Source organism: Lepidochelys kempii, chromosome 24, assembly GCF_965140265.1.
Source record: "Lepidochelys kempii isolate rLepKem1 chromosome 24, rLepKem1.hap2, whole genome shotgun sequence".
Lineage (NCBI taxonomy): Eukaryota > Metazoa > Chordata > Testudines > Cheloniidae > Lepidochelys > Lepidochelys kempii.
Genome location: NC_133279.1, coordinates 13,428,000 through 13,455,496, shown reverse-complemented (window position 1 = coordinate 13,455,496; position 27,497 = coordinate 13,428,000). Strand labels below are relative to the sequence as shown.

The following is a 27,497-nucleotide window of genomic DNA, read 5'->3' as shown; positions in this document are numbered from 1 at the left end:
GATTCCTTGTTCTATGGGAAGCCAGGGGAGGGAGTGGAGGACAGGTTTAATGTGTACAGCAGCCAGTGTTGCTGAGGAGGCATGCTGCAGAGTTGTGTAGCACTTGAATATTCCTAAGTGCTGAATGCTTCATGCCCGGGTATACCAGCTTGCAATATAGTCCAGCAGGGAAGCGACAAAGCCGTGAATGGTTGAAGCCAGGTCATCTTCTGTCAGAATGGGATGGAGTCTCCTACCCAGCTAGAAATGGTAGAAAGTGCTACTCAGGGATGCTGCTATGTCAAAGTATCTCTTGGGTGAGATGAGCATCCTCCAGCTCAGCTCCATCTTTGCCTCCCTTGTTGGTTATACCCCTATTTATGAGTATTAATTATTTGGTGAACCCCATCCACATACCTCACATTTTGCAAACATGGGGTAAAATTCCTCCCCATTATATCTCCGTTGGCCTCTGTGTTGAAGAATCTGTCCCATGGCATAGTGCCCTGTGAAGCCTGCAGTCTAATTTGGGGCAAATTGAACACAATGCATAGGAAATTGTTTGAGATAGGAGAGGGAGGGGAAGGAAGGAGGAGTCACCAGGGAAGTGGGTTTTCAGGGGCCAAGGGTGGGAGATGGAGAAGAAGTAGGAGACTGTTCTGAGTCCAGGAGTTGGCATGAGAAGGAGCAGGCCAAACATGGGTTGAGGAGTTGGAGAAGATAGAGAGAGAGGATCAGGAGGGAGGGAGGTGCCTGGGAGATGAGATCAGAAATGTAGGCCAGGGTGACAATGTCAAGAGCTTGGAAGGTGAGGACAAACCATTGCAAAGTGAAATCGGGAGTCATGAGTCATTCTGGATTTAACCCATGGCGTCAGTGAGAACTGAATCTCAAAACTTGTCCATAGCCCCTACGCACGATGCAGTGTCCATCCTACCTGCTCATAGGGGAATGTGCTGTCTTTTCCAGGTGGATGGAGTATCCCACAATCTCCCCGTGATAATGGTCAATGGGCAGCTCCGAGCATATCAACACGGCACTAATGTCCTGGTGCAAACTGACTTTGGCCTCACTGTGAGCTACGACCTGGTTTACCAGGCCAGAGTCACCATCCCAGGGACCTACCAGGGCCAGACGTGTGGCCTGTGCGGGAACTACAATGGACATCAGGATGAGGAGTTCCTGCTCCCCAGTGGGAGGAGAGTCCCTGATGTGGCAGCATTTGGCTCTGCTTGGGAAGTCGAGATCCCAGGAGCATCCTGTACAGACAGATGTGCTGGAAACAGCTGTCCAGTTTGTGAAGAGAAGAAGGACGTCTTCAAAGGGCGTAACTACTGTGGGCTGCTCACAGACCCCAACGGCCCCTTCGCGGCCTGCCATGGCACGGTCAGCCCCAGCGTGTATCAGAGCAACTGTCTGTACGATGTGTGCCTGGGAAACGGGGACGCACAGGTCCTGTGCCAGAGCATCCACAGCTACGTGACGGCCTGCCAAGAGGCGAAGGTCACCATGCAGCCCTGGAGGAGCGCCTCCTTCTGCGGTAAATGCACCCACAGTGTAGGAGCTCTGGGACGCACTGGGGAAGGGAGGGGGTCAGTGTTACTGGGCATCTTGTTCCAGGCCTCTGGGCTTCTTCTGGAAGTCTTCTGGGTGGGAGCCAACAATCTCACGTTCCCTTAGAAAGGCGCCCTGTTCCTCTCCTCCCTGTCCTGCTGTCCTCTCCTTCATGTCAGTCCCTCTGGGCTGTGGTGTGAGATCTTTCCATCCATCCTTTATTTCTCTCTCTATTTAAGCTGTGAGCTGCCCTGTTAACAGCCACTACGAGGTCTGCGCTGACCTCTGCACCGCCACCTGCTCTGGAGACATCATGGACTGCCCAGAGACCTGTGCTGAAGGCTGCCAGTGTGACGAGGGCTTCCTCTTCGACGGCCAGGGCTGTGTGACTCTGCAGAGCTGTGGGTGCTTCGAGCATGGGAGATATTACAAGGTACCACCTCAAGCAGTCTGGGTCTGATCTAAATTTTTTTCTCACATATTTTAATCTCTACACTAGACAGGAATAGGGTTTGCTATAGTGGATCAGAGTATTGGCCTATCCGGCCTGGCATCCCTGCTCTGTTAATGCCCAAAGCACCAAGAAAAGCAAGAAAATTTGATTCCCTTTGTCTGTTGTGGGGAAACTGAGGCACAGAGAGGGGCTGCTCATTAGACAGCCTCTCTTTTTAATGTTAAGAGAAATAATATTATGAAACAATAGTTTTTCACACACCTCACCACACAGCTCTGAGTTTAGCACTGCCAGAAATTATTATAAATAACCATTTCCAGTTATATTTCCAGTCAGCCTCACCTCAGTCCCTGGAAAAATCATGGAGCAGGTCCTCAAGGATTCAATTTTGAAGCACTTAGAGGAGAGGAAAGTGATCAGGAACAGTCAGCATGGATTCACCAAGGGCAAGTCATGCCTGACTAACCTAATTGCCTTCTATGATGAGCTAACTGGCTCTGTGGATAAGGGGAAAACAGTGGACACGTTCTTCCTTGACTTTAGCCAAGCTTTTGATACGGTCTCCCAGAGTAGTCTTGCCAGCAAGTTAAAGAAGTATGGGCTGGATGAATGGACAATGAGGTGGATAGAAAGCTGGCTAGATCATCAGGCTCAAAACCTTTGAGGTTTTTAAGGTCAGACTTGACAAAGTCCTGACTGGGATGATTTAGTTGGGGATTAGGTCCTGCTTTGAGCAGGCGGTTGGACTAGATGACCTCCTGAGGTCCCTTCCAACTCTGATGTTCTATCATTCTATGATTGCGTTATTTCTTCCTTCCCAAACATCCCGTCAGCCCAGTGAGACGGTCCTGAGAAATGAGTGCCAGCAAAACTGCACCTGCGTTCCTGCCCGAGGGGTGACTTGCAAAGCTCACAGCTGCACCACCGGAGAAACCTGCCAGATCAGAGACGGCGTCATGGACTGCATCGGCCAAGGTAAAGGAGAGTCACTGATTGAAACATGACCCAAGGGGTTATTGCACAAGGGGTGAGTAAAGTCATTTCAATTATGTCTCCTCACCCTTCTCACTCACTCTCTCTCTCCCCTTTTATTTAGCCTGGAACCCTGATCCGTAATATTACAGAATTTTGACTTGAAAGATGGAAACACTTGTTGGAAACACTCGTCTCTGCTGCATCCATCTTCTGATGTGCACAGCAGAGCCAAGTGGGCAGCTGTCAGGGAGCTGATCACACTCGTAGGTCTTCTCCCTGGCTGTAGCCTAGGAGCTGCTCTAAATTGGAGCCCACTGGCTGTGGGGGCCATCAGTCAGCTGGGCACTGTCAGTGTCCATCACATCCCAGCCACAATCCTTTGCCTGATCGATGCCGGCATCATGCCCATAGGTGTTGAACCACGTCTGCCGCGCATTGCAGGGAAGGAGACACAGGATCTGGTTTTGCTGTTGTCACACACATACAGAGATTTCCTCAGCATGGGACTCGTGGGAGGTTTGTGAATGATGCAAAGGAAGTGTGTATGGGGATAGAGGAAGAGAGACAGAGGAGTGCATGGTGATAGATTGATATAACAATGCGTGTCGGGGGAGAGATAGACAGATGTTACTGATTAGTCTGCTGTTTGTCTTTCTATTGTCTTTCCCCACTAGATATTCCAAAGCCATCATGCAGTGTGGTCCGCTGTAGGGAAGGAACTATTTGCAAGATGATAAATGAGCAGCCAAAGTGTGTGCCAGTCTCTCGGGGCACGTGCAGGGCCGGGGGATACTTTCATTACCGCACCTTCGATGGCCGGGCGTATGATTTCCATGGCAACTGCACCTACACGGTGGTCAAGACCTGCAGGGATGCCTCCGGCCTGCCCTCCTTCCATGTCATGGCCAAGAATGAGAACAGTGGGAACACACAGGTTTTCTACGTTGGGTCGGTGACTGTCCAGGTGGATGGAGTCACTGTCACAGCAGCCAGGGCTGAAGCCGGCTTTGTGTGGGTAAGTGCTGGGCGCGCAGGTGTGATTCTTTTACTTTTTTTAATATATATATATATATATATATATAAATAAAATTCTTCTTCTAAGAACCTGATTGATTTCAGTGTCCTGAAGTCAAGGGATCGGGTCTGTGCTCACATTACTAAGGCAACTGATTGGTATTTATTTCTCAGTCCTCCCCAGGAAAGCGGGTGAAGGGGCTTGGGGGGATATTTTGGGGGGATAGGGATTCCAAGTGACCCTTTCCTGACTTTTTGGGGAAATCACTTGGTGGTGGCAGCAATACCATCCAAGGACCAGGAAAGGAATTTGTGCCTTTGGGAAGTTTTAACCTAAGGTGGTAGCATATAAGCTTAGAGGGTCTTTCATGCGGGTCCCCACATCTGTATCCCAGAGTTCAGAGAGGGGAGGGAACCCTGACAGGGCCAAATCACAATTTCCAGTGAATCTGGACACAAACTTTATCCAAATTTGGATTAAAACATCACATTAGATAGAACTGGCCTGAGAAAGCTAATTCCACTGGCAGAAAGATTTCAATATTTTGAAAATTAGCTTAATTCCAATATGGAACGAAACTCATAAATTACTACATTTTCTATGAAGACGAATGGAGCCCCAGCTCCAGGTCAGTCCGCCCGGCGGGCTGCCGAGGAGCTGGTGACAGGAAAAAGAGACAGGTTTTGAAATTGGCCTTGTTTCCATCAGAACTCCTTGGAAAAGGAACAATCTTCTCAAACCCCTTTTGATGTTGATGAATTGGAAAATACTAGTGAAAAACTATATCAGAGTAGAGCTCCGTAGATAAGTGACAGACCTGTGCACTCGATTGTGACCTTTGCCCTTTCTTTCTCACTGCAAAGGTGAATAACACCAGGGCCCACTTACCCATCTCCCTGAACAATGGGACCCTTCGGCTCTATCAGAGCGGCACCTCCCTCGTCCTCCGCACCGACTTCAACCTCAGCATGTCCTATGACTGGAACAACCACCTGAGGGTCACCGTCCCTAATGACTTCTACGACAGCCTGTGCGGCCTGTGTGGCAACTATAATGGGGACCCCTCCGATGACTTCGAGACCCCAGAGGGGGACCTGGCTCCCAGTGTCGCCGCCCTGGGGAAAAGCTGGGCAGTGGAAGATGAGGATCAGTTCTGCTGGCACGATTGCATTGGAGGTTGCAGGCCCTGTGCCGCCAGCATAGCCAGAAAGTACAAGGAAGAGGCCTCGTGCGGCCTGATAGCCAAGGTCTCAGATGGGCCCTTCAGCCAGTGCCACACCAAGGTGGATCCTACAGTCTACTTGGACAACTGCGTGTACGATCTGTGCCACAGCGACGGCTACAGGAAGGCCCTGTGTGAGGCCCTGAAGGCCTACGCGGATGCCTGCCAGCTGGAGGGGGTCAGGATTGGGGAATGGAGGCAGCTGGCCAGATGCCGTGAGTACAGATTTGTATGCCAAGGACTATGGTCTGCTGGTTAGACCGGGAAGCCTGGGTTCTCATCACTCTTGAGTTCTAGCCCTGGTGTTGGGAGGGGGCGTGATCGAGTGGTTTGGGATTGAGCAGTGATTGGGAAATCAGGACTCTGGGTTCTGTTGTACCCACAGTACTCGTTTGTCCTTGGAATTGCTAAGGTGCCTGTCACTTGGAGTATCTAACGTCCACTGATTACACATGGGAGCGGTGGTAAAATGGTGACAGTTTAAGTCACTGATAAAATCATAGATTCTAAGGCAGTGGTTCTCAACCTATTTCCCATTGTGGGCCGCATATGCAGCTCTCTAGGTGTTATATGTGCTGCATCCACACACTATATATACTACCTGTATGGCTCAGAGGATGTCACATGGGCCACAGCGACCTGTGGACCTTGAGTTGAGAACCACTGCTCTAAGGTCCGAAGGGGCCATCATGTTAATCTAGTCTGACCTCTTGCACGTTGCAGCCCACAGAACCTCACCCACCCACTCCTCTAACCGACCCATAACCTCTGGCTGAGTGACTGATGTCCTCAAATCTTGATTTAAAGACTTCAAGTTACAGAATCTGCCATTTACACTGGTTTAAATCACCAAGTGACCTGTGTCTCAAGATGCAGCAGAAGGCAAATAATCCCTAGGGTCTCTGCAATCTGACTGGGGGTGGAAATTCCTTCCTGACCTCAAATATGGCAATCAGCTGGACCCTGATCATGGTGGGTGAGATACCTGGGAAAGAATTGTCTGTTGTAACTCTGAACCCTGCCCATCTAGTGTCCCATCACTGGCTGTTGGAGACATTGCTGCTACCACTCACAGATCAGCTACATGCCATTGTGGGCAGTCTCATCACACCATCGCTCCATAAACTTATCAAGTTCAGTCTGGAAGCCAGTAAGGTGTTTTGCCCTTGTTGCTCCCCTTGGAATGCTGTTCTAGAACTTCACTCCTGTGATGGGTATCATCTAATTTCAAGGCTAAACTTGTTAATAACCAGTTGATGTCCATTTGTTTTTGTGTCAACGTTGGTGCTTAATTTAAGTAACTCCTCTCCCTCTCTGGTGTTTATCCCTCTTATGTATTTATAGAGAGCAATCATATCTCCCTTCAGCCTTCTTTTGGTTAGGCTAAACAAGCCAAGCTCTTTGAGTCTTGTCTCATAAGGTAGGTTTTCCATTCCTTGGATCATCCTAGTCGCCCTTCTCTGCATGTGTTCTAGTTTGTATTAATTTTTCTTAAACATGGGAGACCAGAATGGCACACAGTATTCCAGATGAGGTCTCACCGGTGCCTTGTATAATGGTACTAACACTTCCCTGTCGCTACTGACAATACCTCTCCTGATGCATCCTAGGACTGCATTAGCCTTTTTTTCCCCACAGCTGCATCACATTGGTGGCTCTTAGCCATCCTGTGATCAACCAATACACCCAGGTCTTTCTCCTCTTCTGTCACTTCCAACTGATAGATCCCCAGCTTAGAAGAAAAATTCTTCTTGTTAGTTCCTAAATGCATGACCGTGCACTTTGCACTATTAAATTTCATCCCATTTCTATTACTCCAGTTTTCAAGGTCATCCAGATCTTCTCGTATGATATACTGCTCCTCCTCCGTATTGGTAATACCTCCCAACTCTGTGTCATCTGCAAATTTTGTTAGCACACTCCTACTTTTTGTGCCAATGTCACTAATAAAAATGTCAAATAAGATTGATCCCAAGACCAATCCCTGAGGAACTCCACTATTAACCTTCCTCCAGCCTGACAATTCACTTTTCAATATGGCCTGTTGTAGTCTCTCCTTTAATCAGTTGCTTATCCACCTTAGAATTCTCATATTAATCCCCATCTTCTCCAATTTAAGTAATAATTTCCCATGTGGAGCTGTATCAAATGCCATACTGAAATTCAGGTACGTAAGATCTACTGCATTTCCTTTATCTAAAAAATCAGTTATCTCCTCAAAGAAGGAGATCAGGTTGGTGGGGCAGGATCTACATTTTGTAAAACCATGTATTTATCCCAATTACCATTTACCTCTGTTTCCTTAACTGCTTTCTCTTTCAAAGACCTGCATACAACTGAGGTCAAACTAACAGGCCTGTAGTTTCCTGGATCACTTTTCTCCCTTTCTTAAAAATAGGACCAATATTAGAAATTCTCCCCCAAGTTTACAGATTCATTAAAAATCCTTGCTATTGGGCTTGCAATTTCATGTGCCAGTTGCCTTAATATTCTTAGATGGAGATTATCCAGGCCCCATGATTTAGTCCCATTAAGCTTTTTGAGTTTGATTTCCACCTCAGATACCATAATTTCTACTTCCATATACTTTTTCACATTAGCTAGGCTGCCACTACCCCTAAACTCGTCATTACTCTTACTAAAAACTGAGGCAAAGTATTTTTTTAGGTGTTGGGCCATACCTGGATTATCTTTAATCTCCACCCCATCCTCAGTGCTTAGTGGTCCCACTTTTGTGTCCAACTTTGGGCCCCCCAGTACAGACAGGATGTGGACAAATTGGAGAGAGTCCAGCAGAGGGCAATGAAAATGATCAGGGAGCTGGGGCACATGACTTACGAGGAGAGGCTGAGGGAACTGAGCTTGTTTAGTCTGCAGAAGAGAACAGTGCGGGGGGATTTGATAGCAGCCTTTAACTACCTGAAGGGGGGTTCTAAAAAGGACGGAGCTCGGCTGTTCTCGGTGGTGGCAGATGACAGAACAGGGAGCAATGGTCTCAAGTTGCAGTGCGGGAGGTCTAGGTTGGATATTAGGAAACGCTATTTCACTAGGAGGGTGGTGAAGCACTGGAATGGGTTCCTAGGGAGGTGGTGGAACCTCCATCCTTAGAGGTTTTTAAGGCCCTGGCTGGGATGATTTAGTTGGTGTTGGTCCTGCGTGGCGCAGGGGATTAGACTACATGACATCCTGAGGTCTCTTTCAATGCTAATCTTCTATGATTCTATTATTCTTCTTTCCTTTTTATTTATATGGCTATAGAAAATTTTACTCTTGGTTATAATTTCCTTTGCAAGGTCCAACTTTGCTTGGCTTTTGGCAATTCTCACTTTATCCGTACACCTTCTGACCTTCAAGAGGTAGCTTTCCTTCCTGATCCATCCCTTCTTCCATTCCTTGTTGGCTTTCTGCTTTCTCTTAACAACCAGTTTGAGACGTTTACTCATCCAGCTTGGTCTGCAACCCTTCCCTATGGATTTTTCCCCCTTGCTTGGAATGCAGGCTTCAGATTGTTTCTGAAACTCCAAGCCTCCTCCACATTCAATCCTTGAGTTCTTCGGTCCAGTCTACTTCCTGGACCCTAACTAATTCCATTATTTTATTTTTTTTAAGTTTGCCCTTTTGAAATCAAGGATCCTAGTTGCAGATCTATTTTTGTTTAAACTGAATTAGTTCGTGATCACTTGAACCCAGGTTGTCCCCTACCACCAGTTCTTCTACAAGGTCCTCACTACTCACCAAATGTAAAATGCCATCACATCTTGTTGGTTCAGTGAGTATTTGGTGAAGAAATCTGTCAGCTATCCCATCCAGGAAAATCTGGGCCATACTGTTTTTGGTAGCATTTTTCCTCCAATCTATATCTGGGAAGTTAAAATCTCCTATAATCACACAATTCCCAATAGTATTTGTGACAAGTTTAGTCACAGAGGTCACCTTGGGACTGTCACCTGATGTGCTGAAATGACTTCTGAGCCCATTTTCCCTACCAACTTGGGACTCCATAACCCTGCCTTGTTGAGCCAGACACACTAGCCTGCTGCAACACAGACCCAGGGTCTGGGCCACGCCCCCAAAGCTGCACACTTTAACTAAAAACAGCTCAACAGGTTACCTGTCTCCAGCAGCCAAATACCCAGCTCCCAATGGGATCCAAACCCCAAATAAATCTGTTTTACTCTGTATACAGCTTATACGGGGTAAATTTGTAAATTGTTCACCCTCTATATCACTGATAGAGAGATATGCACAGCTGTTTGCTCCCCCAGGTATTAATCACTTACTCTGGGTTTATTAATAAACAAAAATGATTTTTATTAAGAATAAAAAGTAGGATTTAAGTGGTTTCAAGTAATAGACAGAACGAAGTAAGTGAAAAAGCAAAATAAAACAAAAAACGCAAGTCTAAGCCTAATACATTAAGAAACTGATTATCGGTAATATCTCACCCTCAAAGATGTTCCAGTAAGCTTCTTTCACTGACTACACTCCTTCCTAGTCTAGGCCCAAACCTTTCCACTGGTACAGTCTTTGTTAGATCCAGCAGACATCTCAGGTGGTAAGCAGGGGTTTTCTCATGACTGGTCCCCTTTATCCTGCTCTACCCCCGTTTATAGCTTTGGCACAAGGCGGGAATCTTTTGTCTCTCTGGGTCCCCACCCCTCCTTCTAAATGGAAAAGTACCAGATTTAAGATGGATTTCATTATCAGGTGACATGGTCACAAGTCACTGTAAGACCCCTAGTACCCATTCCCCATGGGCTGGCTCACAGGTACACAAGAAGGCTTTCAAGTAACTAAATCCATTTACAACTGATTGTTTCTGGAGTACCCTTAATGGCCTCCACTTAATATGTTTACCTCAGTGATACAAGTTTATATTTTATTCTCCTAACTCCAGATCTAGAAATAATACAGGCAAACAATTAGGATGAACACACTTAGTAGATTACAAGCTTACATTACAACCTAATGACACCATACAAGGGGCATTTAGCATACAGCCTATTCCAGATATGTCATATTCTTAAGCACACTTCCACAAAGCATATGGAGTGCAACGTCACAGTGTTTATTTAATTAAACACATTAAAGAGGTATCTATCCAGTATCCACTCTTCTTAAAAATGGACCTGACCCTGCAAGGTGCTAAGCACCTCCTGCAACGTGCTGAGCACCCTCTGTTCCTGTTGAGGTCACCAGAATTCAAGGGCTCTCGTAGCCCCACAAGATGCATCCCCCTCTGTCTATTTTAAATACTGTTTTTGCTTGGAGAGAATTTGCTGCTAAATCTGTGGGTCCTTCACTCCCCAGCCATGGCGTGCCCCCTGGAGAACAGCCAGTACCAGCTCTGTGGAACAGCCTGCCCAGCCACGTGTGTGGATCAGTCAGCCCCTAGCAGCTGCCAAGACCCCTGCGTGGAAAGCTGCCAGTGCAAGGACGATTTTGTGCTGAGCCAGGGCAAATGCATCCCCAAGAGCAGCTGTGGGTGCCAGTTTGAGGGGCGTCCCTATGTCCCCAATGTGAGTTTCTGGGTCGATGAGGTATGTGGGACACGGTGCATGTGCAATGCAGCCACTAGACAGGTCGAATGCGCGGCTGCTACGTGCAAACACTCGGAGAGGTGCGGGCTAGTGAACGGCGTACGGGGCTGTTACCCCTCCAGCTATGCCACCTGCTCCGTGACAAGGAATCTGCACTACACCACCTTTGATGGACAGAGATACGACTTCCAAGGCACCTGCCGCTACCAGCTCACGGCCCTGTGCGAGAAGGCGGAGGGACTGGTGGACTTTGAGGTCTACTTCCAGGAGAACAATACTGCTCCTCTAAAGATCAAGGTTTATCAGACCAACCTCAGGGTCAGCAATCAATTCCCTGGGAAAGTCCTGGTGAGTGAATTATCTCTAGTCTCTCTAAAACATTTCTAGAAAGTCACCTGTGGCATCAACACAGGTTACAGACAGTGCATGGAAGGACTGTGAAATATAGACTGAATGGGAACTGGATTCTTCTACGAACAGGGAGCCGATGGAGATATTTAAGGATCGGGGTGCTGCCATTTCACTTGAGATGGGTCAGAAAGTGTCAGTAGCATCCAGTATTTGTGGGAACCTGGGGAGCTGGGGCTCAGGTAGCACAGAGAGGAGGGAACTGCAATAGCCAAAGCCAGAGGTAATGAAAGTCTGGTTGGAGGATCCTGCCCAGTCTGGAGAGCTGAGATTCAGGCAGGTTGTAGGGAAGGGAGCAAGGCAGACTGGACAAAGAGTTAAACAGAGGTGGATTTTTATTAAAGTTATGGGCTGCAGCTCTGTTCTGGAGTGAGAGGTTCCACCATGAGCGAGCGATGTTTCATATACTGAATGATTTGCACTTACAGATGAACGGTTTCCTGATTAACCTTCCCTTCAACCTCATTGATAAGAAAATCACTGTGTATAGAAAGGGCTGGGCCACAGTGATCCAGACAGACTTTGGTCTCACCGTTACCTATGCCGGGTGGTCAGGACGCATCACGGTCACTCTGCCAGTCACCTACACGGGAGCCATGTGTGGTCTGTGTGGCAACTTCAACAGGGACAGGGAGGACGACTTGCTCATGAGGGATGGCACGCTGGCACCAAGCCCAGTCAGCTTTGGCCAGAGTTGGAAGGTGGGCGACCTCCCAGGATGCTCTGCAGTAACGATACCCCCATGTGCAAGTGTAGAGGCTATTGAAAAACAACAACAAGGTAGCAGAGGACAGTGTGGGCTCATCCTAGACAAGAATGGCCCCTTCAGAGGATGTCACAGCGAAGTGGACCCCCATGGATTCTTCGTAGACTGCGTGTACGGCTATTGCGTCCTCAGTGGGCGGGAGAGTAACGTCTGCCAGGCAGTTGCTGGCTATTCCGAGGCATGTCAGGAAGCTGGAGCTATGGTGCATCCCTGGAGGACGACAGAGTTCTGCTGTGAGTTGCCTCTGTCCACTACTGATTGCCCCATGGGGCTTGTTAGTTTTTGTTGGCTGGTAGTTGTTGATCTAAATGCTCAGCTTATCCTGTTCTGCAGAATGTTTAAGTGACAAAGAAGCCCTCTCTCCAAACGATGGGTACAGTCATAGGAGCCGCCCCCTCACCATGCCCTATCAATGTGCTGCACCCCAGGCCAGAGAGGCACTGTTTGGGGATCATAGAATCATAGAATCATAGAATATCAGGGTTGGAAGGGACCCCAGAAGGTCATCTAGTCCAACCCCCTGCTCGAAGCAGGACCAATTCCCAGTTAAATCATCCCAGCCAGGGCTTTGTCAAGCCTGACCTTAAAAACCTCTAAGGAAGGAGATTCTACCACCTCCCTAGGTAACGCATTCCAGTGTTTCACCACCCTCTTAGTGAAAAAGTTTTTCCTAATATCCAATCTAAACCTCCCCCACTGCAACTTGAGACCATTACTCCTCGTTCTGTCATCTGCTACCATTGAGAACAGTCTAGAGCCATCCTCTTTGGAACCCCCTTTCAGGTAGTTGAAAGCAGCTATCAAATCCCCCCTCATTCTTCTCTTCTGCAGGCTAAACAATCCCAGCTCCCTCAGCCTCTCCTCATAACTCATGTGTTCCAGACCCCTAATCATTTTTGTTGCCCTTCGCTGGACTCTCTCCAATTTATCCACATCCTTCTTGAAGTGTGGGGCCCAAAACTGCACACAGTACTCCAGATGAGGCCTCACCAATGTCGAATAGAGGGGAACGATCACGTCCCTCGATCTGCTCGCTATGCCCCTACTTATACATCCCAAAATGCCATTGGCCTTCTTGGCAACAAGGGCACTCTGCTGACTCATATCCAGCTTCTCGTCCACTGTCACCCCTAGGTCCTTTTCTGCAGAACTGCTGCCTAGCCATTCGGTCCCTAGTCTGTAGCTGTGATATAATAGTCCATAGGGATGTAATAGGGATGTAATAGTCCATCCAGTCCGTGGCTTCCCTGCTGAGACTGGAAATAATCAGAGCTGGGAGTCAGTGGAGTCTTCGTAATTGAGATGTCGGTCCATTAGGAACTGGTGTGGGAAGCCACCAACTCATCTCCCATAAGCCATCATCTGGGAAGGAGTTTTAGGCACTAGTGCCCTGGACTCAAAGCAAAAAGCTAGTGGTGAAAGCTCTACAGAACAATTCCAGGCCCATGAGCCCTCCACTCCCTACACCCTGATCTTGGACCAGATTAGAAGCCTAACCCTTGGAGAGAGATTGTCTATATCCCATTACCTGGTGTCTCTGGGGCACCCAATCCCCAGACCTGGGACCGAATTAGAGAGGTTGCCCTTTTATTAATTAACCAAATTAAGGAAATAGAAAATTAGGCGCTTGAATGAAATTGCATGTTCTGTGATGGTTCATTGCGCATATAGCTTAGGCACGATGTGAGCTAACTCTTTGTTCTAATTACAGCTCCGTCCTGTCCCCCGAACAGTCACTACGAATTCTGCAGCAGCAGCTGCGATCTGACATGCAGCAACCTCTATGCCCCGGTGCAATGCACGACCCAGTGTAAGGAAGGCTGCGTGTGTGACGAGGGCTTTGTTCTCAGTGGTGACCACTGCGTCCCCTTTTCCCAGTGCGGATGCCTCCACAGGGGACTTTACTACCAGGCCGGGGAGACCTTCCACCCCAGCGGTTCATGCGAGGAGCAGTGCGTGTGTCAGGCTGGTGGGGAGGTTGTGTGTAAGGCATTTTCCTGCGGCACTGGTGAGCAATGCAGGGTGGTGGACGGCATCCAGAAATGCCACCCATTTGGATCTGCGACCTGTTCTGCCTCTGGCCATCCCCACTACCTCTCTTTCGACGGGGTCCCCTTTGACTTTCAAGGCACCTGCACCTACATCCTGACCAAGACCTGCGCCGATGCCAGTCACCTTACACCATTCACTATCAGCGTAGAGAAAGAAGACTGGGGCAGCGGGAATGTCTCCATGGCCAAGGTGGTATCCATCCAGGTGTATGGGATCACACTCACCCTGCTGCAGAAGAAACAGGGGCTCATCATGGTAAGTCCTTCTCCAGATCTTCATTTAGATTGTTCTGTGTGTCCCTTTGTGGCCCGAGGTTTCTGCATGTGGCCTGCCTCCGCTTCCCCTCTTGGACTCCTCAACAACTCACAAAAGGCTTTTACAAATCCAATAGCAACAGCCCTCCCAAGGGTCTCATTCAAATAGGAGTTTTCACATACAGCCATTCACTTCCTTATCTGGCCATTCCCAGGCATTGCCTGACTGCCGTCTCACTCCCCTACTTTCAGGTTTCTCTGTGGGAGCCTACTCACTGCCAGCAGCCTCTCTATTCCCCTCTTTCTCTCTGACAACTCTCTCTGCTGGACCAGGAGCCTGGCTTCTTCCTGCTTCTCTTATATGCTTCTCCATCTTCTCATATGATTCCTGCTCAGATGTGCCTGAGTAGTAATCCTTAGTAATAAGGGTTGGCTGGCCCCAGGCCCACTGAGGGGCAGGACACCCTGCTACAAGGTTCATATACCAGGCTCATCCACATGGTATTTAAGTCCCTCCCAGAAACACATTAAGCAACGTGACTAACATCTACCACATGTTTGTTCTCTCCTCCTCTCCCCAGGAAAGATGTGTGTGCAGTGGGGTGTTTTGTTGTGGATTTTTTTATAATGATAAATGTATACGCATGTTGCCATATACATATGTTGGAGAAAGGTGGTCTAAGAACGTACCTTGCACTTGGAAAGGAGGGTGGCCAGATTAGTGAGGGTCCTTACTTCCTGAGACGGTTCATTCCCCAGATTTGGACCAAACTCCTAATAAAACTTTATCTCTGGCAGAGACAAAGGTTATCCTTATTGATGTGATTTCCATTGTGCCAATGGAAGAAAGTTGTCAACCACAGTCTTCAACCTGGGGGTTTAATTCATCTGTTAGATAGCCTGGTCCCAGGCCATTGAGCGCCTTGGGATAAAGACTGAGAACTTGAACTGTATTCCTTGTTCTATGGGAAGCCAGACGAGGGAGTGGAGGACAGGTTTAATGTGTACAGCAGCCAGTGTTGCTGAGGAGGCATGCTGCAGAGTTGTGTAGCACTTGAATATTCCTAAGTGCTGAATGCTTCATGCCCGGGTATACCAGCTTGCAATATAGTCCAGCAGGGAAGCGACAAAGCCGTGAATGGTTGAAGCCAGGTCATCTTCTGTCAGAATGGGATGGAGTCTCCTACCCAGCTAGAAATGGTAGAAAGTGCTACTCAGGGATGCTGCTATGTCAAAGTATCTCTTGGGTGAGATGAGCATCCTCCAGCTCAGCTCCATCTTTGCCTCCCTTGTTGGTTATACCCCTATTTATGAGTATTAATTATTTGGTGAACCCCATCCACATACCTCACATTTTGCAAACATGGGGTAAAATTCCTCCCCATTATATCTCCGTTGGCCTCTGTGTTGAAGAATCTGTCCCATGGCATAGTGCCCTGTGAAGCCTGCAGTCTAATTTGGGGCAAATTGAACACAATGCATAGGAAATTGTTTGAGATAGGAGATGGAGGGGAAGGAAGGAGGAGTCACCAGGGACGTGAGTTTTCAGGGGCCGAGGGTGGGAGATGGAGAAGAAGTAGGAGACTGTTCTGAGTCCAGGAGTTGGCATGAGAAGGAGCAGGCCAAACATGGGTTGAGGAGTTGGAGAAGATAGAGAGAGAGGATCAGGAGGGTGGGAGGTGCCTGGGAGATGAGATCAGAAATGTAGTCCAGGGTGACAATGTCAAGAGCTTGGAAGGTGAGGACAAACCATTGCAAAGTGAAATCGGGAGTCATGAGTCATTCTGGATTTAACCCATGGCGTCGGTGAGAACTGAATCTCAAAACTTGTCCATAGCCCCTACGCACGATGCAGTGTCCATCCTACCTGCTCATAGGGGAATGTGCTGTCTTTTCCAGGTGGACGGGGTATCCCACAATCTCCCCGTGATAATGGTCAATGGGCAGCTCCGAGCATATCAACACGGCACTAATGTCCTGGTGCAAACTGACTTTGGCCTCACTGTGAGCTACGACCTGGTTTACCAGGCCAGAGTCACCATCCCAGGGACCTACCAGGGCCAGACGTGTGGCCTGTGCGGGAACTACAATGGAGAGCAGGACGAGGAGTTCCTGCTCCCCAGTGGCAGGAGAGTCCCTGATGTGGCAGCATTTGGCTCTGCTTGGGAAGTCGAGATCCCAGGAGCATCCTGTACAGACAGATGTGCTGGAAACAGCTGTCCAGTTTGCGAAGAGAAGAAGAAGGACGTCTTCAAAGGGCGCAACTACTGTGGGCTGCTCACAGACCCCAACGGCCCCTTCGCGGCCTGCCACGGCGCGGTCAGCCCCAGCGTGTATCAGAGCAACTGTCTGTATGATGTGTGCCTGGGAAACGGGGACGCACAGGTCCTGTGCCAGAGCATCCACAGCTACGTGACGGCCTGCCAAGAGGCGAAGGTCACCATGCAGCCCTGGAGGAGCGCCTCCTTCTGCGGTAAATGCACCCACAGTGTAGGAGCTCTGGGACGCACTGGGGAAGGGAGGGGGTCAGTGTTACTGGGCATCTTGTTCCAGGCCTCTGGGCTTCTTCTGGAAGTCTTCTGGGTGGGAGCCAACAATCTCACGTTCCCTTAGAAAGGTGCCCTGTTCCTCTCCTCCCTGTCCTGCTGTCCTCTCCTTCATGTCTGTCCCTCTACGCTGTGGTGTGAGATCTTTCCATCCATCCTTTATTTCTCCCTCTATTTAAGCTGTGAGCTGCCCTGTTAACAGCCACTACGAGGTCTGCGCTGACCTCTGCACCGCCACCTGCTCTGGAGACATCATGGACTGCCCGGAGACCTGTGCTGAAGGCTGCCAGTGTGACGAGGGCTTCCTCTTCGACGGCCAGGGCTGTGTGACTCTGCAGAGCTGTGGGTGCTTCGAGCATGGGAGATATTACAAGGTACCACCTCAAGCAGTCTGGGTCTGATCTAAATTTTTTTCTCACATATCTTAATCTCTACACTAGACAGGAATAGGGTTTGCTATAGTGGATCAGAGTATTGGCCTATCCGGCCTGGCATCCCTGCTCTGTTAATGCCCAAAGCACCAAGAAAAGCAAGAAAATTTGATTCCCTTTGTCTGTTGTGGGGAAACTGAGGCACAGAGAGGGGCTGCTCATTAGACAGCCTCTCTTTTTAATGTTAAGAGAAATAATATTATGAAACAATAGTTTTTCACACACCTCACCACACAGCTCTGAGTTTAGCACTGCCAGAAATTATTATAAATAACCATTTCCAGTTATATTTCCAGTCAGCCTCACCTCAGTCCCTGGAAAAATCATGGAGCAGGTCCTCAAGGATTCAATTTTGAAGCACTTAGAGGAGAGGAAAGTGATCAGGAACAGTCAGCATGGATTCACCAAGGGCAAGTCATGCCTGACTAACCTAATTGCCTTCTATGATGAGCTAACTGGCTCTGTGGATAAGGGGAAAACAGTGGACACGTTCTTCCTTGACTTTAGCCAAGCTTTTGATACGGTCTCCCAGAGTAGTCTTGCCAGCAAGTTATAGAAGTATGGGCTGGATGAATGGACAATGAGGTGGATAGAAAGCTGGCTAGATCATCAGGCTCAGTGGGTAGTGATCAATGGCTCCATATCTAGCTGGCAGCCGGAATAAAGCTGAGTGTCCCAAGGGTTAGTCCTGGGGCTGGTTTTGTTCAGTATCTTCATGAATGATCTGAAGGATGGTGTGGATTGCACCCTCAGCAAGTTTGCAGATGACACAAAACTGGAAGGAGAGGTAGATATGCTGGAGGGTAGGGATAGGATACAGAGGGCCCTCGACAAATTAGGGGGTTCCAAAGAGGATGGATCTAGACTGTTCACAGTGGTAGCAGATGACAGAATGAGGAGTAATGGTCTTAAGTTGCAGTGGGGGAGGTTTAGGTTGGATATTAGGAAAAACTTTTTCACTAGGAGGGTGGTGAAGCAGTGGAATGGGTTCCCTAGGGAGGTGGTGGAATCTCCTTCCTTTGAGGTTTTTAAGGTCAGGCTTGACAAAGCCCTGACTGGGATGATTTAGTTGGGGATTAGGTCGTGCTTTGAGCAGGCGGTTGGACTAGATGACCTCCTGAGGTCCCTTCCAACTCTGATATTCTATCATTCTATGATTGCGTTATTTCCTCCTTCCCAAACATCCCGTCAGCCCAGTGAGACAGTCCTGAGAAATGAGTGCCAGCAAAACTGCACCTGCGTTGCTGCCCGAGGGGTGACTTGCAAAGCTCACAGCTGCACCAGTGGAGAAACCTGCCAGATCAGAGACGGTGTCATGGACTGCATCAGCCAAGGTAAAGGAGAGTCACTGATTGAAACATGACCCGAGGGGTTATTGCACAAGGGGTGAGTAAAGTCATTTCAATTATGTCTCCTCACCCTTCTCACTCACTCTCTCTCTCCCCCTTTTATTTAGCCTGGAACCCTGATCCGTAATATTACAGAATTTTGACTTGAAAGATGGAAACACTTGTTGGAAACACTCGTCTCTGCTGCATCCATCTTCTGATGTGCACAGCAGAGCCAAGTGGGCAGCTGTCAGGGAGCTGATCACACTCGTAGGTCTTCTCCCTGGCTGTAGCCTAGGAGCTGCTCTAAATTGGAGCCCACTGGCTGTGGGGGCCATCAGTCAGCTGGGCACTGTCAGTGTCCATCACATCCCAGCCACAATCCTTTGCCTGATCGATGCCGGCATCATGCCCATAGGTGTTGAACCACCTCTGCCGCGCATTGCGGGGAAGGAGACACAGGATCTGGTTTTGCTGTTGTCACACACATGCAGAGATTTCCTCAGCATGGGACTCGTGGGAGGTTTGTGAATGATGCAAAGGAAGTGTGTATGGGGATAGAGGAAGAGAGACAGAGGAGTACATGGTGATAGATAGATATAACAATGCGTGTCGGGGGAGAGATAGACAGATGTTACTGATTAGTCTGCTGTTTGTCTTTCTATTGTCTTTCCCCACTAGATATTCCAAAGCCATCGTGCAGTGTGGTCCGCTGTAGGGAAGGAACTATTTGCAAGACGATAAATGAGCAGCCAAAGTGTGTGCCAGTCTCTCGGGGCACGTGCAGGGCCGGGGGATACTTTCATTACCGCACCTTCGATGGCCGGGCGTATGATTTCCATGGCAACTGCACCTACACGGTGGTCAAGACCTGCAGGGATGCCTCTGGCCCGCCCTCCTTCCATGTCATGGCCAAGAATGAGAACAGTGGGAACACACAGGTTTTCTACATTGGGTCGGTGACTGTCCAGGTGGATGGAGTCACTGTCACAGCAGCCAGGGCTGAAGCCGGCTTTGTGTGGGTGAGTGCTGGGCGCGCACGTCCACCCTACTCCTATATCCACCCTGTAGGCTTTGCTAAATAGAGGGCAGGAAACTGCAGCCCCCATCACGGATGGGGCATGTTGTGGGTAGGACAGAGCAGGCAAAGGAGAGTAGCTGGGAGGTGATGGGCTCGGAGAGTGCCCAGCTGGCCAGTGCCCCCTATGGGTCCACAGCCAGTGGGCTCCATTTAAAGCAGCCCCCAGGCTACACCCAACATAGACAAGGCCCAGTGTGGTCAGCAGTTAGATAGGCTACCTTTCCAATGAAGTAATCCAAGGCATTGCAGTGGGGAGTCTGGTTGACACCAATAGCCAGCAGGCACTGTGGTGAGCTGCAGGGAGTGGGGTGGGCGACCTAAAAGGGAACATTCTCCTAGCAAGTCAGTGCTGACCCCAATGCCTGTCTAGCAGGTGCTGTGTGGCAGGGAGTGATGTGGGGGGTCAGTCGAGGGCGCGCTTCCTCAGGGGCACAGCATGGCGCTACAGGGTGCTGTACTGAAGGGTTTGGGGTGCATGACTCGGTGTGGGGAGCTGTCGGCTCTGTCTCAAGCACATGGGATCTGCATGCCAGATAAAGTGTAGACCTGAGCATTTTGTCATTACCTATCCCCGGCGTATCATGCAGGAGCAGGGCCAGTATTCCAGCTATTGTGGGCAAATCCCAGCTCTGCTAAGTCCATCCTACCACAAATTCCCCAGCAGTTTCTAATGTAACAGGGATACCTCTGAGACCCGACCTGAGGAGAATCCCAACTCCTGGATCTGGGAGGATGTTGCCTGAACTCTAAGATACGGGGAAACTGAGGCACATCTAGGCAGCTCAGGGCTCTGCCTACAGAGCCTGCTCCAACCTGACATACCTCAGGGGCCCTGGAACATTGCAGACAGCTCCTTGAGACCTCTTGCCCCTCAAGTGCTCCTCCTAACGGCTCTCACCCATGCAGCACTGTCCCCACAAGAGCTGCCCCCTAATGGTTCTAACCAATGCCGCCCCCATCCCCGAGAGTAGCTCCCACTCATTTTGTCCTCAGTTCTTTTGTCTAAAACAGGCTACACCACAATCACGGATATAATATGGGACCTGGTTGGAAAAATCCTATGAATAGCAATGGGGCCTGTCATAAACATAGAGATAAGGGTAACATAAAATCCCTCCTGGGAAGGTGTACTAAATCGCTTTACCTGTGAGGAGTTAAAAAGCTCAAATAACCTGGTTGGCAGCTGACCAGAAGGACCAATAAGGAAAGAAGGTACTTTCAAATCTGGGAGTGGGGGGACCTTGTTTGTGCTCTCTTTTTTTGTTCCCTCTCCGGACGGAGAGAGAGACGGGGCATGTAAAACATCTCCTGAAAATGTACCTAAAATGATTCATCTAAGATTACAAAAATTGTAAGTAAGACAAGGAAATGCGTTAAATTATCTTTTGTTTTAGCTTGTGAATTTTCCCTATGCTAAGAGGTAGTTTCATTCCTGTTTTGTAACTGTGAAGCAGAGTCAGAGGGGAATCCTCTGTATTTTAAATCTTTTTATTTATCCTGTAAAGTTACCTTCCATCCTGATTTTGCAGGTGTGAGTCTTTTACTTTATATTTATATATATAAATAAAATTCTTCTTCTAAGAATCTGATTGATTTCAGTGTCCTGAAGTCAAGGGATCGGGTCTGTGCTCACATTACTAAGGCAACTGGTTGGTATTTATTTCTCAGTCCTCCCCAGAAAAGGGGGTGAAGGGGTTTGGGGGGATAGGGATTCCAAGTGACCCTTTCCTGACTTTTGGGGGAAATCATTTGGTGGTGGCAGCAATACCATCCAAGGACCAGGAAAGGAATTTGTGCCTTGGGGAAGTTTTAAACCTAAGGTGGTAGCATATAAGCTTAGAGGGTCTTTCATAGAATCATAGAATATTAGGGTTGGAAGGGACCCCAGAAGGTCATCTAGTCCAACCCTCTGCTCGAAGCAGGACCAATTCCCAGTTAAATCATCCCAGCCAGGGCTTTGTCAAGCCTGACCTTAAAAACCTCTATGGAAGGAGATTCTACCACCTCCCGAGGTAACGCATTCCAGTGTTTCACCACCCTCATAGTGAAAAAGCTTTTCCTAATATCCAATCTAAACCTCCCCCACTGCAACTTGAGACCATTACTCCTCGTTCTGTCATCTGCTACCATTGAGAACAGTCTAGAGCCATCCTCTTTGGAACCCCCTTTCAAGTAGTTGAAAGCAGCTATCAAATCCCCCCTCATTCTTCTCTTCTGCAGGCTAAACAATCCCAGCTCCCTCAGCCTCTCCTCATAAGTCATGTGTTCTAGACCCCTAATCATTTTTGTTGCCCTTCGTTGGACTCTTTCCAATTTATCCACATCCTTCTTGTAGTGTGGGGCCCAAAACTGGACACAGTACTCCAGATGAGGCCTCACCAATGTCGAATAGAGGGGAATGATCACGTCCCTCGATCTGCTCGCTATGCCCCTACTTATACATCCCAAAATGCCATTGGCCTTCTTGGCAACAAGGGCACTCTGCTGACTCATATCCAGCTTCTCGTCCACTGTCACCCCTAGGTCCTTTTCCGCAGAACTGCTGCCTAGCCATTCGGCCCCTAGTCTGTAGCGGTGCATTGGATTCTTCCGTCCTAAGTGCAGGACCCAGCACTTATCCTTATTGAACCTCATCAGATTTCTTTTGGCCCAATCCTCCAATTTGTCTAGGTCCTTCTGTATCCTATCCCTCCCCTCCAGCGTATCTACCACTCCTCCCAGTTTAGTATCATCTGCAAATTTGCTGAGAGTGCAATCTACACCATCCTCCAGATCATTTATGAAGGTATTGAACAAAACCAGCCCCAGGACCGACCCCTGGGGCACTCCACTTGACACCGGCTCCCAACTAGACATGGAGCCATTGATCACTATCCGTTGAGCCCGACAATCTAGCCAGCTTTCTACCCATCTTATAGTGCATTCATCCAGCCCATACTTCCTTAACTTCCTGACAAGAATACTGTGGGAGACCGTGTCAAAAGCTTTGCTAAAGTCAAGAAACAATACATCCACTGCTTTCCCTTCATCCACAGAACCAGTAATCTCATCATAAAAGGCGATTAGATTAGTCAGGCATGACCTTCCCTTGGTGAATCCATGCTGGCTGTTCCTGATCACTTTCCTCTCATGCAAGTGCTTCAGGATTGATTCTTTGAGGACCTGCTCCATGATTTTTCCAGGGACTGAGGTGAGGCTGACTGGCCTGTAGTTCCCAGGATCTTCCTTCTTCCCTTTTTTAAAGATTGGCACTACATTAGCCTTTTTCCAGTCATCCGGGACTTCCCCGGTTCGCCACGAGTTTTCAAAGATAATGGCCAGTGGCTCTGCAATCACAGCCGCCAATTCCTTCAGCACTCTCGGATGCAACTCGTCCGGCCCCATGGACTTGTGCACGTCCAGCTTTTCTAAATAGTCCCTAACCGCCTCTATCTCCACAGAGGGCTGGCCATCTCTTCCGCATTTTGTGATGCCCAGCGCAGCAGTCTGGGAGCTGACCTTGTTAGTGAAAACAGAGGCAAAAAAAGCATTGAGTACATTAGCTTTTTCGACATCCTCTGTCACTAGGTTGCCTCCCTCATTCATTAAGGGGCCCACACTTTCCTTGGCTTTCTTCTTGTTGCCAACATACCTGAAGAAACCCTTCTTGTTACTCTTGACATCTCTTGCTAGCTGCAGCTCCACGTGCGATTTGGCCCTCCTGATATCATTCCTACATGCCCGAGCAATATTTTTATACTCTTCCCTGGTCATATGTCCAACCTTCCACTTCTTGTAAGCTTCTTTTTTATGTTTAAGATCCGCTAGGATTTCAACATTAAGCCAAGCTGGTCGCCTGCCATATTTACTATTCTTTCAACTCATCGGGATGGTTTGTCCCTGTAACCTCAACAGGGATTCCTTGAAATACAGCCAGCTCTCCTGGACTCCTTTCCCCTTCATGTTAGTCCCCCAGGGGATCCTGGCCATCCGTTCCCTGAGGGAGTCGAAGTCTGCTTTCCTGAAGTCCAGGGTCCATATCCTGCTGCTTACCTTTCTTCCCTGCGTCAGGATCCTGAACTCAACCAACTCATGGTCACTGCCTCCCAGATTTCCATCCACTTTTGCTTACCCCACTAATTCTACCCGGTTTGTGAGCAGCAGGTCAAGAAAAGCGCCCCCCCTAGTTGGCTCCTCTAGCACTTGCGCCAGGAAATTGTCCCCTACGCTTTCCAAAAACTTCCTGGATTGTCTATGCACCGCTGTATTGCTCTCCCAGCAGATATCAGGAAAATTAAAGTCACCCATGAGAATCAGGGCATACGATCTAGTAGCTTCCATGAGCTGCCGGAAGAAAGCCTCATCTACCTCATCCCCCTGGTCCAGTGGTCTATAGCAGACTCCCACCACTACATCACTCTTGTTGCACACACTTCTAAACTTAATCCAGAGACACTCAGGTTTTTCTACAGTTTCGTAACGGAGCTCTGAGCAGTCATACTGCTCCCTTACATACAGTGCTACTCCCCCACCTTTTCTGCCCTGCCTGTCCTTCCTGAACAGTTTATAACCATCCATGACAGTACTCCAGTCATGTGAGTTATCCCACCAAGTCTCTGTTATTCCAATCACGTCATAGTTCCTTGACATCACCAGGACCTCCAGTTCTCCCTGCTTGTTTCCAAGGCTTTGTGCATTCGTATATAAGCACTTGAGATAACCTGTTGATCGCCCCTCATTCCCAGTATGAGGCAGGAGCCCTCCCCTCACAGACATTCCTGCCTGTGCTTCCTCCCGGTATCCCGCTTTCCCACTTACCTCAGGGCTTTGGTCTCCTTCCCCCGGTGAACCTAGTTTAAAGCCCTCCTCACTAGGTTAGCCAGCCTGCTGGCAAAGATGCTCTTCCCTCTCTTCGTAAGATGGAGCCCGTCTCTGCCCAGCACTCCTCCTTCATGGAACACCATCCCATGGTCAAAGAAACCAAAGCCTTCTCTCCGACACCACCTGCGTAGCCATTCGTTGACTTCCACAATTCGACGCTCCCTACCCAGGCCTTTTCCTTCCACGGGGAGGATGGACGAGAACACCACTTGCGCCTCCAACTCCTTTATCCTTCTTCCTAGAGCCACATAGTCCGCAGTGATCCGCTCAAGGTCATTCTTGGCAGTATCATTGGTGCCCACGTGGAGAAGCAGGAAGGGGTAGCGATCCGAGGGCTTGATGAGTGTCGGCAGTCTCTCCGTCACATCGCGAATCTTAGCCCCTGGCAAGCAGCAGAGTCCCCACATCTGTATCCCAGAGTCCCCACATCATGCGGATCCCCACATCTGTATCCCAGAGTTCAGAGAGGGGAGGAAACCCTGACAGGGCCAAATCACAATTTCCAGTGAATCTGGACACAAACTTTATCCAATTTTGGATTAAAACATCACATTAGATAGAGCTGGCCTGAGAAAGCTAATTCCACTGGCAGAAAGATTTCAATATTTTGAAAATTAGCTTAATTCCAATATGGAATGAAACTCATAAATTACTACATTTTCTATGAAGACGAATGGAGCCCCAGCTCCAGGTCAGTCCGCCCGGCAGGCTGCCGAGGAGCTGGTGACAGGAAAAAGAGACAGGTTTTGAAATTGGCCTTGTTTCCATCAGAACTCCTTGGAAAAGGAACAATCTTCTCAAACCCCTTTTGATGTTGATGAATTGGAAAATACTAGTGAAAAACTATATCAGAGTAGAGCTCCGTAGATAAGTGACAGACCTGTGCACTCGATTGTGACCTTTGCCCTTTCTTTCTCACTGCAAAGGTGAATAACACCAGGGCCCACTTACCCATCTCCCTGAACAATGGGACCCTTCGGCTCTATCAGAGCGGCACCTCCCTCGTCCTCCGCACCGACTTCAACCTCAGCATGTCCTATGACTGGAACAACCACCTGAGGGTCACCGTCCCTAATGACTTCTACGACAGCCTTTGCGGCCTGTGTGGCAACTATAATGGGGACCCCTCCGATGACTTCGAGACCCCAGAGGGGGACCTGGCTCCCAGTGTCGCCACCCTGGGGAAAAGCTGGGCAGTGGAAGATGAGGATCAGTTTTGCTGGCACGATTGCATTGGAGGTTGCAGGCCCTGTGCCGCCAGCATAGCCAGAAAGTACAAGGAAGAGGCCTCATGTGGCCTGATAACCAAGGTCTCAGATGGGCCCTTCAGCCAGTGCCACACCAAGGTGGATCCTACAGTCTACTTGGACAACTGCGTGTACGATCTGTGCCACAGCGACGGCTACAGGAAGGCCCTGTGTGAGGCCCTGAAGGCCTACGCGGATGCCTGCCAGCTGGAGGGGGTCAGGATTGGGGAATGGAGACAGCTGGCCAGATGCCGTGAGTATGCCAGGATTTGTATGCCAAGGTCTATGGTCTGCTGGTTAGACCGGGAAGCCTGGGTTCTCATCACTCTTGAGTTCTAGCCCTGGTGTTGGGAGGGGGCGTGATCGAGTGGTTTGGGATTGAGCAGTGATTGGGAAATCAGGACTCTGGGTTCTGTTGTACCCACAGTACTTGTTTGTCCTTGGAATTGCTAAGGTGCCTGTCACTTGGAGTATCTAACGTCCACTGATTACACATGGGAGCGGTGGTAAAATGGTGACAGTTTAAGTCACTGATAAAATCATAGATTCTAAGGCAGTGGTTCTCAACCTATTTCCCATTCTGGGCCGCATATGCAGCTCTCTAGGTGTTATATGTGCTGCATCCACACACTATATATACTACCTGTATGGCTCAGAGGATGTCACATGGGCCACAGAGACCTGTGGACCTTGAGTTGAGAACCACTGCTCTAAGGTCCGAAGGGGCCATCATGTTAATCTAGTCTGACCTCTTGCACGTTGCAGCCCACAGAACCTCGCCCACCCACTCCTGTAACCGACCCCTAACCTCTGGCTGAGTTACTGATGTCCTCAAAACTCCACTATTAACCTTCCTCCAGCCTGACAATTCACTTTTCAGTATGGCCTGTTGTAGTCTCTCCTTTAACCAGTTGCTTATCCACCTTAGAATTCTCATATTAATCCCCATCTTCTCCAATTTAAGTAATAATTTCCCATGTGGACCTGTATCAAATGCCTTACTGAAATTCAGGTACGTAAGATCTACTGCATTTCCTTTATCTAAAAAATCAGTTATCTCCTCAAAGAAGGAGATCAGGTTGGTGGGGCAGGATCTACATTTTGTAAAACCATGTATTTATCCCAATTACCATTTACCTCTGTTTCCTTAACTGCTTTCTCTTTCAAAGACCTGCATACAACTGAGGTCAAACTAACAGGCCTGTAGTTTCCTGGATCACTTTTCTCCCTTTCTTAAAAATAGGACCAATATTAGAAATTCTCCCCCAAGTTTACAGATTCATTAAAAATCCTTGCTATTGGGCTTGCAATTTCATGTGCCAGTTGCCTTAATATTCTTGGATGGAGATTATCCAGGCCCCATGATTTAGTCCCATTAAGCTTTTTGAGTTTGATTTCTACCTCAGATACCATAATTTCTAGTTCCATATACTTGTTCACATTAGCTAGCCTGCCACTACCCCTAAACTCGTCATTACTCTTACTAAAAACTGAGGCAAAGTATTCTTTTAGGTGTTGGGCCATACCTGGATTATCTTTAATCTCCACCCCATCCTCAGTGCTTAGTGGTCCCACTTTTGTGTCCAACTTTGGGCCCCCAGTACAGACAGGATGTGGACAAATTGGAGAGAGTCCAGCAGAGGGCAATGAAAATGATCAGGGAGCTGGGGCACATGACTTACGAGGAGAGGCTGAGGGAACTGAGCTTGTTTAGTCTGCAGAAGAGAACAGTGTGGGGGGATTTGATAGCAGCCTTTAACTACCTGAAGGGGGGTTCTAAAAAGG

At 48.7% G+C, this 27,497-nt stretch overlaps 2 protein-coding genes across 2 annotated transcripts in view; both read left to right on the top strand.

The window, feature by feature from the left end:
• The window catches only part of LOC140902932 (IgGFc-binding protein-like), a 61,042-nt gene extending 57,939 nt beyond the window's left edge, over window positions 1–3,103 (top strand). The window contains exons 25-28 of the mRNA XM_073323514.1: window positions 949–1,519; window positions 1,773–1,966; window positions 2,821–2,962; window positions 3,084–3,103. Of these exons, the coding sequence (XP_073179615.1) occupies window positions 949–1,519; window positions 1,773–1,966; window positions 2,821–2,962; window positions 3,084–3,103 (927 nt within the window). The remainder of the gene's footprint in view (window positions 1–948; window positions 1,520–1,772; window positions 1,967–2,820; window positions 2,963–3,083) is intronic.
• A 589-nt stretch (window positions 3,104–3,692) lies between these two features.
• Window positions 3,693–26,051, top strand: LOC140902930 (IgGFc-binding protein-like). The gene is made up of 10 exons (XM_073323513.1): window positions 3,693–3,977; window positions 4,841–5,414; window positions 10,510–11,087; window positions 11,576–12,146; window positions 13,625–14,220; window positions 16,119–16,692; window positions 16,946–17,139; window positions 18,389–18,530; window positions 19,206–19,546; window positions 25,392–26,051. The coding sequence occupies exons 1-10, from the start codon at window positions 3,693–3,695 to the stop codon at window positions 26,049–26,051; spliced, it is 4,515 nt and encodes a 1,504-aa protein (XP_073179614.1).
• The last annotated feature ends 1,446 nt before the right edge of the window (window positions 26,052–27,497 follow it).

Excerpts from the sequence above, each read along its gene's own strand:
- LOC140902930 (XM_073323513.1), top strand. The coding sequence starts at position 3,693 with ATGATAAATGAGCAGCCAAAGTGTGTGCCAGTCTCTCGGGGCACGTGC. Across the intron at positions 5,415-10,509 it reads GAGGCAGCTGGCCAGATGCC|CCATGGCGTGCCCCCTGGAG; the intron begins GTGAGTACAGAT and ends TTCACTCCCCAG. Across the intron at positions 18,531-19,205 it reads CATGGACTGCATCAGCCAAG|ATATTCCAAAGCCATCGTGC; the intron begins GTAAAGGAGAGT and ends TTTCCCCACTAG.